Below are 15,065 nucleotides of genomic sequence, written 5' to 3'. Positions count from 1 at the left end.
ACAAAATGGCATTTCAGAAAGAAAGAACCGAGATTTGCTTGAAAAAGCACGATCACTAATGTTGCAAGCAAAAGTTCCAAAGAAGTTCTGGTCTCAAGCTATACAAACTGCTGCATACATCATCAATCGCCTTCCTAGTAGAATCTTGAAGTTCAAATCTCCTTACCAAATTCTCAAGGGGAGAGAAATTGACATAAGTCATCTCCGTGTGTTTGGATGTGTATGCTATGTGCACATTCAAACTATTCACCGAGATAAACTTGATCCAAGGGCTATCAAATGTGCATTCGTAGGTTACTCAACTTCCCAAAAGGGATACAAATGCTACGACTCTAAGACCAGAAAGGTATGTGTATCCAGGGATGTGCGTTTTGATGAAACTCACTCCTTCTTTCAAATGCATGATGATGAACCTCAGGGGAAGCTCTCATATGAAGTGTTTCCTACCCCTCTCTTCCTTGATGATACAAGGCTGTCAACACCACAAAATGAAGCTGTTGAGATAGAGTCAGCTCCTGAAAGTATGGAAGCAGATAATGAAGAAGTCATTCTCGAAAGGAGAGAGCCTCAACTTGAACAACCTCCTCCTCCACGAAGGAATCCTTCTCGAAATAGACAACCTCCAGCCAGGCTTGATGATTTTGAAATCTACACGCCTAGACATCCTATTGGACAAATGGTTTTTCATAGCAAGAGCTCTCCATCTCATGCTGTTTTTGTGACCAAGTTATCCCAAAATTCTGAGCCTCGATCCTTCGAAGAGGCACACCAATCTCCTGTATGGAGGCAAGCCATGCTTGAAGAACTGAAGGCACTTGATGAAAACCAAACTTGGAGCATTGTTTCTCTACCAAAAGGTCAACGTGTGGTTGGGGCAAGATGGATTTATAAGACCAAATTTCACTCAGATGGAAACATAGAGCGGCACAAGGCAAGGTTAGTTGCAAGGGGCTTCACACAAACCTTCGGAGTAGATTACAAAGAAACCTTTGCCCCTGTGGCAAAGATGAACACAGTTAGAGTGCTTCTTTCGGTGGCTATCAATTCAAACTGGTCTCTACATCAAATGGATGTAAAAAATGCCTTCCTACATGGAGAGTTAGAAGAAGAGGTATACATGCGACTACCACCTGGTCATGAACGAGAGAAGGAACAAGGAATAGCCTGCAAGCTTCACAAGGCTATTTACGGTCTCAAGCAATCTCCAAGGGCTTGGTACTCAAAACTTAGTTCTGTCCTTATGTCATCCGGCTTTAAACGAAGCAATGCAGATTCTTCAATGTTCACTAGGATTGGTACGCATGGAAGATTGGTGGTACTTGTTTATGTTGACGATCTTATTGTCACGGGAGATAATCCAGAAGAAATAAATGCTCTCAAAGCCACATTACATTCAACCTTCAAAATCAAAGATCTTGGCAGACTTCGATACTTTCTTGGAATCGAAATGGATCAATCTCCAACTGGTTTGTTTCTAAATCAACAAAAGTACGTTCTAGATCTTTTAGAAGAAGCAAATATGAGGCATTGCAAGCCTGCCAAAACACCACTACCAACAAATTTCAAGGATGAAACCTCAAGCATCCAGCTTGAAAATGCATCGGAGTATCAAAGGTTGGTAGGAAAACTTATCTATTTGACTATAACCAGACCTGACATTGCTTATGCTGTTAGCTTTGTCAGCCAGTTCATGCATTCTCCCTCATCTCATCATTTGCAACTAGTTAAAAGGATCCTTCGATACTTGAAAAGCTCAATATCTACTGGGATTTTCATGCAAAACAACGGACATTTCACCATTGAAGGATACACAGACTCTGATTGGGCAGGCAATGTCCTTGATCGCAAATCCACAACTGGTTACTGCACTCTTGTTGGTGGTAACCTCGTTACGTGGAAAAGCAAAAAGCAATCTGTTGTAGCTCGGTCAAGCGCAGAAGCTGAGTACCGTGCAATGGCATCGACTGCATGCGAACTAATTTGGCTAAAGAGGTTGCTACGTGATCTTGAAATCATCTCCTCCAAACCAATTCTTCTTCACTGTGACAATCAAGCAGCAATGCATATTGCTGCCAACCCCGTCTTCCATGAACGCACAAAGCACATCGAGGTTGACTGTCATTTCGTTCGCAACCAAGTTCAGTCCAAGCTATTACAAACTGTATTTGTTCGTTCCAGTGATCAACTTGCCGATGTGTTCACCAAGCTTCTGCCTTCTGCACAACTTGATCGTCTTCTCTTCAAGCTCGGATCCAGAAGAACTCTCGATCCAGCTTGAGGGGGAGTATTGAAGTATCTACTATAATTGATGGTAGGGTTTGTCTAGTTGTGCTTGTTTAGTTGGTGATGAATAACAACTCATTGTCATCTTACTTTCAGCTAGGGTTAGCTGTTTGTTTGTTTACTTTAGGCTTATTTAAGAGCAATATTCCCTCATCATGTAAAGCTAGGTATTAGTTTAAGTTAGAGATAGTGGAGGTCAGGTCTTCACACATGCTTGCTGAGCTGCCATCCCAGCTGCCATCCCAGTCCGCACCATTCCTCCACACATGCTTGCTGAGCTGCCATCCCAGCTGCCATCCCAGTTCGCATCATTCCTCCACTTTCTTTCTTGTATTCATATCCTATTTATGGTTGATCTTGTAAACTATTTTAGACATGAAATATACATAAAATTGTCCACAGTTACAACTTACAACAGTAAACATCCCCCGTCCTGTCAAGGGGGGTAACTGGTAAGTCCTCCAGACTAATTACCATGACCTAGTTTATTGGATAAATTAGAATTTGCTACATTGCAGCATTATGTTACCAAAACACAAGAACATTGAAGAAACTAACAAGTTGCTTCAGCAGCTTTTGCTGTACAAATTCAATTCATTACAATTGAAAAAAAAAAAATGAGACAAGAACTTGAACAGAAAGTACAAACGTGTTACTTTCGATTGTTCCGCCTCTTGTTGTTCGATAGCGCTGCAGATTTACATGTGGTTCGTAGCGCTACAAATGTGCCATAAAAATTTGATTCCATGCGTCTGGAACTCCAGGAAGGCACCAATGTATACAATCTGAATTGTGCAGCACATCAGCCTTTTGTTCATCAGTTAGTAGGTTGCCTCCGGTTTCGGTGTAAACTTTTGTGTGAGCATCAACTCTGTGATTTGACATCTGCGTTACATTAAGTACTGAAACCGGAACTTTCATTTTGCGGATTACTTCGGACACCACGCGCATGACCCTCTTGTCCGAACCAGTTCCCCAGAATCCCTTTTTCATGTACGGCTTTGTTTCGTTGAAGCATTTGATCCCATCTGGATTTTCCCAGTCTGCACTTCTGTAGAATTAGAGATTTAACTTGTTACTCAAGTAATTAGTAAAAACATTCAATTTTTATCTTGTGCTTAATCATAACAAGTTGTGTATGAGAGAGAGATACCTCATGTGTGTAGGGGACATAGTAGTGAAAAAAACACGAGTCTTGTTCGGATTGATATTTAAGTCGACCCAGTTTGCCCAGGTCTTCAACGCCATTCTGTAGGCAACCGGTGCATCCAATTCTTCATACCCTTCTTCACCATTTGGAAACGATCCCCAGCTGTGTTCAGTTACACATTGTTGCTCAATTGATCAATCTTAAACCGAAAAGAAAATGACAATAATCCATTGGCATAGTTAATTTCTCTTCAAAAATATGCACAAATAGAACAGGTCATGACTTTTAATCATAACAGAACAGGTTAACTAAATAGACAATAAGCCGTATATAAAGCACTGTTTAGTGCCCTTCATTGTTTTAATGTCACTCTTTTTCTGTTATTTGTTAGAAGTTAGTAACCAGCTCTATTTATGCATATTCTTGTGAAACTTACTATGATTTGATCGTGTAGCCGCTCATCCACCAAACGTAAGTGTTGAACGCAAGGATATCTACTCCTGTCCAGTATTTCGCATGCTTGGCAACTGAATCCACTTTTAGTATTCTTTCCCTTGGATTTCCTATTATATGTTCATCAGAATTGGACTCAACCAGAAATGGCGCCCAATAGAATTCAATAGTAGCATTATACTCCTGAAGAAGGAAAACTTTCGATTAGCTTCATCTCTTTTGTTTAGTCGTTGGTTCAACTGAGCAAAGACTAAGAATTATAGGATACCTTGGCTCTGAAGACTGTATGAGACCGCCCTCGTTGAATGGATTTTTGGTTCTTGGGTATGATGGATTCGACCATGCAGACTAAAGATTGCCATTGACCTCTTTGCAAAGAATCCCCAACAAAAAGTAGTCTCTTTCCTCTGAGTTTCTTAAGTGTAACTTCTGGATCAAACCTACATATAAACTTGGAAACAAATACCTGTTAGAAAAACAATAGTTCATGCAGTATATAAATCCATAAACTTGCATACTATCACCACTCCGAAACAGTCATTATGCACTCGACCTCCCTTTAATTTTAGAAATCGGGAAGATGTAAGATGATTTTTTTGGAGTGTAAATAATATCTCCCAATAAATATATCAACATTTTAGTCTGGACAAACTTGCATAGATGTGTTTTGACATGCATTGTAAGTTGTCAACCTTGGCAATGTACAATCTTCAATCTGCCATTGCCAGTAGCGATAGCCAGAATCCGGACGTCCATTCTTGACACACGAAACTTGTCTATCAAGATACGGGCAACTTCTATCCGAGTAAAGAGGCTTGATCGAACGGTTGAACACCCACTCTCCATTCTCAACGCTGCACTCCTCGGGGTCGAAAGCAAACCTATCATCTAATATGGGATCCCTTAACTTATCCCTATCATCTAATATGGAATCCCTTAACTTATCCTCGGTAGCATTTCTGTTTTCTGTTTGGTAGGGATTGGTGACCACAAAAATCAATTAGGAAATCTTTGTTGGAAAAAAATCTCAACAAGAAAAAGAAAAATCAATAGTTATTTGGACTTACTATTTTTCGTAATGGCTTCGGGTTTGGAACATGACTTAATTTTGAAAAAAGGGTTGGAGGAAAGCCTGATGCTAGATCGTTCGGCGTAGAGGAGACTGATAAAGGCGATAGCGCAGACCATGACAACAGGAAAATGTAGCTTTCCTCGAACCGCTTTCATCGCGCCGGATGCAGAAGGAGGGAAGCTCATGGTTGGGAGAGAGTAGAGTACTGCAGAAAGCTTTTTGATTGTGGGAGAAGAAAGAAAAGGGAGGATTATATGAAATGATGTGTACAAACAGAATGATGAGGACTTAGTGAGAGAGGTGTTTTATTTTTGGGGGAACATTTTATTTGGGTTTTGAGTAGGAGTAAAGCTAAAGGAATGTATTGGTTGGGTGGGAATTTTTTAATTTATTTTTTTAAAATTATTTAATGTTTAGGGGTAAGTTGCAAGGCTGACATCTTGCATTCCTTTTGTGTCCTGTGCAAATGGATATAGTGGGGAGCTAGCATAGCTTATATGATGATCATCCAACAACTATGTTTTTGCTTTCATATGCAAAAGTAGTTCAGAATCTACCCCTCTCTCTATCTCTCTCACTTTTGAATTGTTTGGCTATCTAGTAGGATTCATCTATCATATTTATTTATGTCTGTATATCTATATGTATGTATGTATGTAACTCTAATTGCCAATGAATGTTGGTTGAGTTGGTAAGGTTCGTTCTATTCGCTAAATTAAGGCTTAGATTTAAGTCCCGATGCCAGTAATCGCTCTTGGTGGGTGATTTGTACAAACAAAAAAAGGAGCTAACCCCATTTATAAGTCTTCAAAGAGGGTTGTGGCATGCCCTAACCCTAGAATGGGGTAGCCTTCACTCCTCCTTAACTTTTTATGTACCAAAAAATAATCCGATTAGAGAATCTCCAAATGAGATGTCAAAAGATAAATGTCTAATGTTAAATTTGATGGTTGACGTGGTAATGTCAGATTTTCTCTTTTTCCAACCGATATGTTTTTTTTTTTTGTTATGTATGATATTTGTAGGATTCATTTTAAAATGAAATCAATTAAAATAAATTTTCAAGATCTATAATTGGTGCATTAATAAGATCCACACAATAAAATAATTAAAAATTATTTGACATCACCTTTTCTCATATGTCAATCCACATAGGATTGACATATCGATTAGAGCTTGTTTCTACCTTCAAAATTGATTACATAACATTTCGCTTAGGATTTAATATCTGCTTTGAAGATGGTCTTAAAGTAACAAATCCTTCACACTCGTAGATAACTATTATATAAGGAGAGATTCCCGGATTCACCTAGTGGTCGAGGTCACCTAAAGAATCTGGGAGGGCCAAAAACACATTTGTTGACCATTTTCTATTATAATTACATGAAGCCACAAGAAAATTGAGGCAGCCATGACAACATCTAGTCTACATACAGCGTCGCCACTAATTCAACCGAGTGTATATCATCTTACTAGCATTCGTCACGTGAAACATAATGAAAATATACAAATTTGATGATCTACATTCGGTTGCATGTTAGAATCTCAATATCAGCTATTGAAGCCTTGCTATTAGACTAACTACGTAGCTTGAATTGTATGAAGTGCATGTCTCTTGGTTGGTTGTGGTAATCAGCAGCCAAATCAACAAATGCCTTTCTTTTGGTTTACTTTTAGAAATATTTCATTTTCAGGTTGTTAAAAGGTTTATTGATTGAATGATGAGAGAGCATGTTGAGGTACTTGTACTGAATTTTCGATATGTAGCAGCAGTATAAAAGTAACCACATATATGCTTGGTGCACATCGTCATAATCGTCATCTCGAGAAGTTTACCTATATTTAGGATGTTACTTCATTAGTATTTTAAGTCCATTATGTATTGTGAGTGTGCGTCGAGGACGAAGTTGGTGTTATTTTAGATGCGGGAGAGTTAAAAGAAAGAAGGACCATTTAATTAAGAAAATTGATTGGAGAATTGGTAATTCAGGAGTTAAAAAGATTTTTTTATCACATCCTGGCCCGGGCCTACACCATATCCCAGACTCGACTCCACTGTAACACGATATTGTCCGCTTTGGACCCCGACCACACCCTCACGGTTTTGTTTCTGGGAACTCACACGAGAACTTCCCAATGGGTCACCCATCATGGGATTGACCTCACGCGCTACTCGCTTAACTTCGGAGTTCCAATGGAACCCGAAGTCAGTGAGCTCCTAAAAAGCCTCGTGCTAGGTAGAGATGAGAATATAAATATAAGACTTACAAAATCCACTCCCCTGGGCGATGTGGGATGTCACATTTTTTGCTGCTGCTATATCCCCAAAAAGTGGATGTTTTGGACTTTTCAAGTTGTAGTGGGAGAAAGGAACACCTCCTCTTCTACGACCGTGTTGCCAAATGAAAGTAGCTCATGCGAACAACTTGAAAAATCCAAAACATTACTTTCAAGATATGGTAGCAATGAATAATCTTTTAACCTCTGAATTACCAACTCTCCAATCACCTTTTGTTTTTTAAAAAAATATTTTTTTATTTTTTATTTTAATTATGACGCTTTCTCTTTTTAACTCTTCCCCATCTAAAATAATACAACTCAAAAAGTTCACTTATATTTAAGATGTCTCAATATCATCATTTTAAGTCAATCACATATTGTGAGTGCGATTTAACTTTCTCCATCGAATAGACGTGCTTGTAATACTGTCATAGACATCGGGAGGAGACGCTTTATGCAGTTGATATAGACATGATAACCTCCACATGATATAGTCCTGAACCAAATGAACAAAAACAGAACTGTATGATTCTGGAGAACTGATAGGCCAACCTAAAGATCCTGACTGAACCCACAAAAAACAAACTGTAAATTCTAAAATATGAAGAGAAACCACCGAGATTTTGACCGAAATATGGAAAAGTCTGAATGAGCAAATCTGGCATGAACAAACAAGTACATGAAATTTGGGGTGGTAGCAACTTGTAAATGGTATGATGCTGTTGGCGTGGAAAATTAATCCAACCTAACATTGACATCATGTTCAAGTACGACAATAGTCCTTCCATTTCTATGATTGCGTAGCATTAATTTAGGGTTTGAAGTTAGCTGCAATTTTACTCCAAATCTGTCATACGATTAAGCATTTAATATAAAACATGATCAACTCGTAAGGTCCAACTGCATCATAGAAAATATACTCTGGTGGGTAGGGCGAAAGTATACTCTGGTGGGTAGGGCAGGTTTTGATATTTTGAGGAACGGGAGATCTAAAAAAATGTGCCTTAACAATAATTATTTGCTTTTGAATGTATGATTTCGATAAACGTATTTATTTTTTTATTGGTGACACGTCATATAATTTGCAAATTTAGTTTACACATTAATCTTTGTTAAGGGTTAGACTTAAATTGGAATGAATGCTTAAAAACTACAACTTACATAGCTACTAGCTAGTAATTTAAAAAAAAAAAAAATTAACAACCAAACATAAATTCATAAAAATTGGAAAGAATAAAAAGGCACATAGCATTTCGAACCCAAAACTCAAGACCTTTCATTAATTTTAAACAGCAAAAACCATTGCTTCTCATTAAATTTCTTAATCATTTAACCAAATTTTATAAAGTTATAATCTTACGAAAAAAAAAATGTAAAAACATAAAGTAAAAAAGCACACATATCGTTTCAAACCAAAAACCTTCTCGTTAATTTTAAACAACATAAACCACCATTTCTTGTTAAATCTCTTGATTATTTCACCAAATTTTATAAATTTATACTCTTGAAAGAAATTTGTAAAAATTTGAAAGTAAATAAATGAATTTCAAACCTAAGACCTCCTGTTAACTTCAAACAAAAGAAACCACTATTTATGATTAAACTTGGTGGTCATTTAGCCAACTTTTATAAATTTATACTTATGAAAATATATATGAATGTACCACTCTAATAATTTTGGTCCCCCATTTTTTCTTGGATCCCGGACGGTCCGTCATCCTGCACTGGCTTGGTCGGCCCTGGGTGGTGGTGACAGAATGGTGTGTGGAAGTGAAAATAGTGGTCCTTATTGCATCATGGTGAGTGGTGGAGTATCAAAGTCTATGAAAGTCCATCAAAATTTTAAGGGGAGAGGTTGAAATTGCAATAACAAAAAACATACCATAGAAAGGTATATGAAAGTCTATTAATTTTTTAAAAAATCCTTTAAAATCAATGAAATTTTGAATACACTAAGTCATATTTGAATACCACGAGATTTTTATAGACTTTTTAGAAATCATAAAAAGTTTTTAGAGAAATGCAACTGGATTATCTCAAAGTGAGACTCTCTGCCATCTCATGTTTTTGGCATTATGTTTTACAAGGTTGACATGAAAATTGACGTTAAACTGCGAGATAACAGAGAGTTCCACTTTTGAGAGAATCCCCTTTGCATTTCTCTCAAGTTTTTATTCAATACAAGGTGACTTTACTCCATAAAAGTCTATCTTAAATATATTTGATTTTGAAAGTCAAGCAGATTCCATCAAACTCCATATACAATATAACCCTACAAATCAATCACATATTCATATGCATTTTAACTTTCGCACATAATAATTATCAATTCTTTGACTAACACGGCCTCAATGTTATCTATTTCTTTGGGTCCTTGACTCCAAGGCCCAACTCCACTAGCTACTCGCAAACATCTGGGTCGGGTCAAAACCCGAATCCCTTGCCCCAACAATATCTGTTGATGATCAATCCCGTCGCCTCCCTCCATCCGCTTATTCTCTTCTCACTCTTCCCAAAATACCCTAATCCTTCATTCAATTTACCACCAAAAGCCCTCTCCTTTCCCTCCATTTCTCTCAAACCCTACACCGCAACCAAGGCTCGAGCTTTGGTCATCACTTCGCCGGTTAAGACTCTGTCGGGGGCCGATCTAATCCCCGCGCCGGAGGCGGCGGAGACGGGGATCTACGCCCTTTTTTTTTATCAGAACGGCGAGCTGCAGTTCGTCGGGTTATCGAGGAACATAGCGGCGAGTGTTCTCTGACACCGGAAGTCATTGCAAGAGCTTTGCTACTCCGTCAAGGTACGTACTTTTTCTGGGACCTTTATTTGTTACTAAAGTTTAGTTTTTGTGAATTTAATTTAATTTAAATATTTTTTTTTTGAAATTGAACATCTATATATTGATTCAAGAGTTAAATTCAATTTATTCAATAAATAATATAAAATCAATTCAATTTTCGTTTTGTAATACAAGCGATGGGGAAGGGGAATTCTAACTCGGGAACTCGGCCTAGTTAACCAACTGAGCTACAAACCCCTAATCCACATTGTTATTGATTTGTGTGGGAAATGCATACTCTGGTGAAAGAAGTGTTTTTTTCCCGTACAGGATAGAAGTTTATTGGATCGAATCGAAATGTTTAATCGGTGTTGATTTTACTGCAAAACTAGTATAAATGTAGAAGGAACTATGTAATATTGCTCTTCTAACAGTGATGGTATTGTACTGTAGGTTGGGGTAGTAGATGAACCAGATAGGGCGGTTCTAACGAAGCATAGGAATCATGGATGGAAGAACACATAAAAGCTACCGGGAAGGTTCCTCCGGGAAATGAATCAGGCAAACGCCACATGGGTCCGAAAGCCACCACCAAGGAAGAAGAAGCCCGATCTCCGGCTAACACCTGGTCCTAATGTGCAGCTGACAGTGCCATTGGAGGAACTCATTGACCGGTTGGTGAAAGAGAACAAAGTCGTGGCCTTTATTAAGGGCTCGAGAAGTGCCCCATTGTGCGGATTTTCGCAGAGGATTATGAGAGCGTTGATGTGCTTGACGAAGAGTATAGTAGTGGATTGAGGGAGAGACGGAAGAAGTATAGTAACCGGCCGACTTTCCTGCAGATATTTGTGAATGGAGAACTGCTTGGGGGCTGTGATATTCTAAGTTCCATGCAGGAGAAGGATGAGCTTTCCAGCTTGTTTAAAAAGTGATTGTTCAAATTTTGGTCCGTCTATGTAGATTGGCAGAGTTGAGCAGGGATATGTGATATTGAAACTGCACCAGGCAATCGAGTTCGTATTCATATAAATTATCGTTTGGGCAGTCGTGTGTATGTCTTCGATCTCCTCCCTCCTGGTATCGCTTGTATCAAAACCACAAATGAACAGTGAATTGGGGTGAATTTTGAGTTATTTACAAAATTACCACCGCTTCTTCTCTTCTGATTGGAAATTTCGATTTATTTACGAAGTTGCCACCGCTTCTCCCGTCGCAGAGAGGGTGTTCCGTCGGTCTCAATCAGAGTGGGTTGAGGACGGAGACAGAGGCGAGGGAGCTGGGCGGAATTGCAGAGAGAGAAAGAGAACTCAGAAGATATTTATTTTGTTGAGCTAACAAGAAAAGGGGAGAAACAACGAGAAAGTGCGAATCTGAGAATCTGAAGTAAAAAAAAGATTAGTGGGGTTTTAGCTTCTGGCACTTTCTTCCCTGCTTTCTAAACCCAGAAGCAGCAGCTTTTTCTCTGCACCCCTTCAAAGCTCTGGAATTGTTCGCACAGATTTGAAGCTCAAAAGCGTCGGATTTTATGGAAATTATTGAAACTCTGTAATCTGTATATAGAGTGTTAAATGAGTATATGATTAATGGGGGGAATTTTGTTTTCGAAAGGACAGTGACATGTTTTGTGTCAATTTGGCTGCGATAGTAAGATTACTTCATGGAACTCTGTAATTTTTGTGGCATGTGAATGTCAAATTTTTTCTTAATTTAATTAGGGAAAGAAGTGTGTTTAACTGTAGTGCTATATGATGAAGTTAGCATCCTTATAGGTTGGGAACTCAATTAGTGCACCATTGGTTGTGCAAATGTATGAATATTGGTGCTTTTCCAGGAAAAAGGTGCTTTTTATTTTGTGGAACCGTTTGGAGAGCACGACTTGAGGATCTCAGACCCAAGGTAAAAGGTAAAAGGTAAAAATCTCTGGCTTCCTTTACTGATGTAAGCTTGCATGAAAAAGAGAAAAAATAACCAAAAATTTATCTGAAGAGAAGAACCAAGAATTTTGAAGCCAATTACATTGGCTTAAGAATTGCTTGGGGGACAACTTGCTCTCGATCGGCAGTTTTATTTATTTACCTCTGTTTTCTTGCTCAGAAAATATTATTCCAGCCCTCAAAGCTTAACCAATTGAAATTTCTATTCGGGCAACAACCAACACATAATTCCAATAAAAAAAAAGTAGCGAGAAGAAGAATGTAACACAGAGACACATGCATGTGAAACATCATAGCTAGATTGTATTATTTATCATAACTCAGTACAGAAAAATCACAGACGTTGCCTTGATAGGTTTAGGGTTTTACCTGAGATAAATTGCAGTGCAATCTCTGTGCTAAAAGTTTTTGGATCCAAGGCAGTCTGGATGTTAAGTTATAAAGATTTTTCCTTTAAATTTTTGGGTTCTTTTGTGATTTCATTTTATCTGAATTATTCATTTAGTGTTTGAGATGCACTACCTTGCAGACTATTATTCTCTTTTGGCTATAACAAGAAACTTGATTGTGCAGACTGTATTTGTTTTGGGATCTATAAAAGGATATTACATGGAACATATCTTGGCTGTTGATACCATACTTGGATTCTAAACTCTGTAAAGCTGCCTTCATCTGGGTTATTTTCTCAACATTCTCTTTTTCGTTTACAGTTGGTCTCGTATACCATTGTAAGTGTTAAATTTGTGATTTGTTGTTTATGTAGTGAAAAAATAGGATGGTTTTATTTTGTTTGTGAGACTTAAGAAATTACCTTCTGCAAACGCATAAATGGACTTTTGAAGAAAGCTGTTGACCTCTCTATCCTCTACGATGCTGAAGTTGCCCTCATGATCATCTTCTCTCCCTCTGGCATGGCCTGCCAATCTGCAAGCCACAAGTACGTTTAATTAACAAATAATTTAACTAGCTAGCTAGGTTTGATGATTATCTTTTCAATTAATGTATGGTTTTGCTAACATGTGATGCATCATAAATAGGACCATTTCCATGTATAGAGGTGAAGTCGGGTTGCCTGAAATCAAACAAGTTAATTTTGTGTTCCAATATCACAAAGAATGGTGCGGGAATTTTGATATTTGGGTAGATTTTTATGAATTGTTCTAGAGCTAAAGGTTGAAATGATCTTATTCACTTTGACTTTTCTAGAAGCTATTTGTTAATGGTTGTTAATTTGGCAAAATGAGTTTTTCATGCCACCATTTTGTTTAAATGTAGAAACAAAAACTAATATCCATGAAAAGATAGATGAGTTACAAGGAAAGATGGGATATCAGTTTAAGCTTGACTGAAAGTTAGTGTGTAATGCTTGGTGATCGTCTATTGCTACAAGAGGAAATTAAAATAACTTTGTTATTTGATTCTCCGCATTTTCATTGCTGATTCGTCAATGAACACTTAAATTTTGGTTTGCCTTTATTAATCTTGAGTGCACTCTTTTCTATTTTTATTGTATATTGTTTTCAATTATATAATTGCAGCTTTCAAAAGAGGAAGATGTACCCTTTTATTTGGCGAGAGAGAGAGAAGAGAAGAGAAGAGAGAGGGGGGGGGGGGGAAGATTGTCAGAGAGTTGAAATATGTTGACAAATGGGATGGTGGATTACAATGTTGTATGAATTAGTGTGTTAGGATTTTGTATCATGTTGTGTGAGTCAATGTTTTCTGTTCTGTTTTGTGAATGATTTTGCATTCGTTGCTGCCAGGTTTTTGTCCCAGTGCTTATACAATACTTTGTAATATTTAAACGTAATTGATTTCAAATTCTTACAGAAATGGGTGTAATGTAGACATAATTATGTGAATTACTGAGTTTTCGAAAGAAAGTAATTTCGATTTTTTGATATTCGGGCAGGCAAGAGAAGTGGAATTGAAAAGCAGAAAGGTTTAGAGAAAGCAGCCAAGCTCCAGGTAATAATGGTGAATGTATTTTTGTGTAGATTTTGGATACATTTTTTTGTTTTGTCAAATACGTTTTGTTGTGCTGCGTGGTGTTATTTGATGGTTTTATCTGTTTTTAATTGTTGGTGCAGAGCTTGACAAAATTGTAACTGCACTGATGTTCTCCTCCAATGAAACCGTCAATTGCCTCCTCGCTCAAGGTTCTCCCCTCCCCCCTCTCTCTCTCTCTCTCTCTCTCTCTCTCTCTCTCTCTCTCTAAAATCTTAACCCTTTTTAAATTTATTTGTCTAGTTTTTGAATTTGAAGTTTTGGGTTTTTTGTTTTAGGCCAAATAAAAAAAATTAGTGTTGGACCGACGCATAGCTGTAGTATGTGACAATACAGTGGATTCTATGAATTATTGAAGAAAAAGTATTTATTGGGTTGAAGTAAAATTTCCATTTAATTTATCAAGTTTTGTGCTTTCCTGCTAATATCAATTTTCGAAAAATAATGTCATGCTTTGTTGGGCTGTTTCCCAGAAAACCCTCTCTGTGTTCCCAGAATCAGCATCTGGGGTATCCTTATTTGCAGTTTCTCCTTTTTCCCAAATTCAGTATTTGGGACATTCTTCCTCTTTGTATCTTTCGGAGAACACTAACATGTTCTATGCTGCACAGAAAAGGATGTTGCCCAATGCTTACCGGTTGTTCACATGTACATGTCTTTTATACTTTTTGTTGACTAATTTTTGCTTAATTTCAGTCCTGTATTTCACTTATGAGAGAGGAAAGTGTAATGTAGAAAGTTTGAGCTACAATTGCATACAGTGTGTGTTGTTTAGGAACTGAATAAATATCAATAGTCTATAGGTTAGCCTTGCAAAATGTTAACTGAGTTTATTACACCTCTGCCTTGCCTCTCGCCTCTTCTCTCGCTGTTGATCACCCCTTCTCACAACTTCATCTAAAATGTTGTGCATGTATAAGATTTGTGTTCATGGAGGTCATTTCAAAGGGATCTCAGGCTGGGGTGCAGAGATTTGATTCAAATTTATGGATTTCAGTAAGAAACTAAGAACCCCTAATCTTTTCTTTCGGTTGTAAGAGCTGAAATTGACATGCATGTGGTTCTCTTTGTGAGATATAAGAGATTGAGAAAATTTTTGTTTAC

General features: G+C 37.7%; 1 protein-coding gene and 1 pseudogene across 2 annotated transcripts; one reads left to right on the top strand and one right to left on the bottom strand.

Annotated features, from left to right (window-relative positions):
* Window positions 1–2,753: 2,753 nt before the first annotated feature.
* Window positions 2,754–5,250, bottom strand: LOC137721813 (protein trichome birefringence-like 3). Its single transcript, XM_068460822.2, has 6 exons — window positions 4,954–5,250; window positions 4,579–4,852; window positions 4,155–4,326; window positions 3,870–4,069; window positions 3,437–3,595; window positions 2,754–3,334 (listed from the first exon to the last, which is right to left on the bottom strand). Exons 1-6 carry the CDS (start codon window positions 5,141–5,143, stop codon window positions 3,001–3,003), a joined length of 1,329 nt encoding a protein of 442 aa, XP_068316923.1. The 5' UTR covers window positions 5,144–5,250; the 3' UTR covers window positions 2,754–3,000.
* Window positions 5,251–9,682: 4,432 nt separating this feature from the next.
* Window positions 9,683–14,779, top strand: LOC137721795 (bifunctional monothiol glutaredoxin-S16, chloroplastic-like; annotated as a pseudogene). Its single transcript, XR_015961752.1, has 8 exons — window positions 9,683–10,041; window positions 10,474–11,535; window positions 11,889–11,930; window positions 12,528–12,630; window positions 12,718–12,891; window positions 13,867–13,931; window positions 14,487–14,609; window positions 14,723–14,779. The product of XR_015961752.1 is annotated as a bifunctional monothiol glutaredoxin-S16, chloroplastic-like (transcript).
* Window positions 14,780–15,065: the final 286 nt, after the last annotated feature.

This window comes from Pyrus communis, chromosome 4 (genome assembly GCF_041283825.1).
Source record: "Pyrus communis isolate YQ-2024b chromosome 4, ASM4128382v1, whole genome shotgun sequence".
Classification (NCBI taxonomy): Eukaryota; Viridiplantae; Streptophyta; class Magnoliopsida; order Rosales; family Rosaceae; genus Pyrus; species Pyrus communis.
The sequence above is the reverse complement of the archived record's forward strand: the minus strand, read 5'-3'. Positions and strand labels throughout refer to the sequence as shown.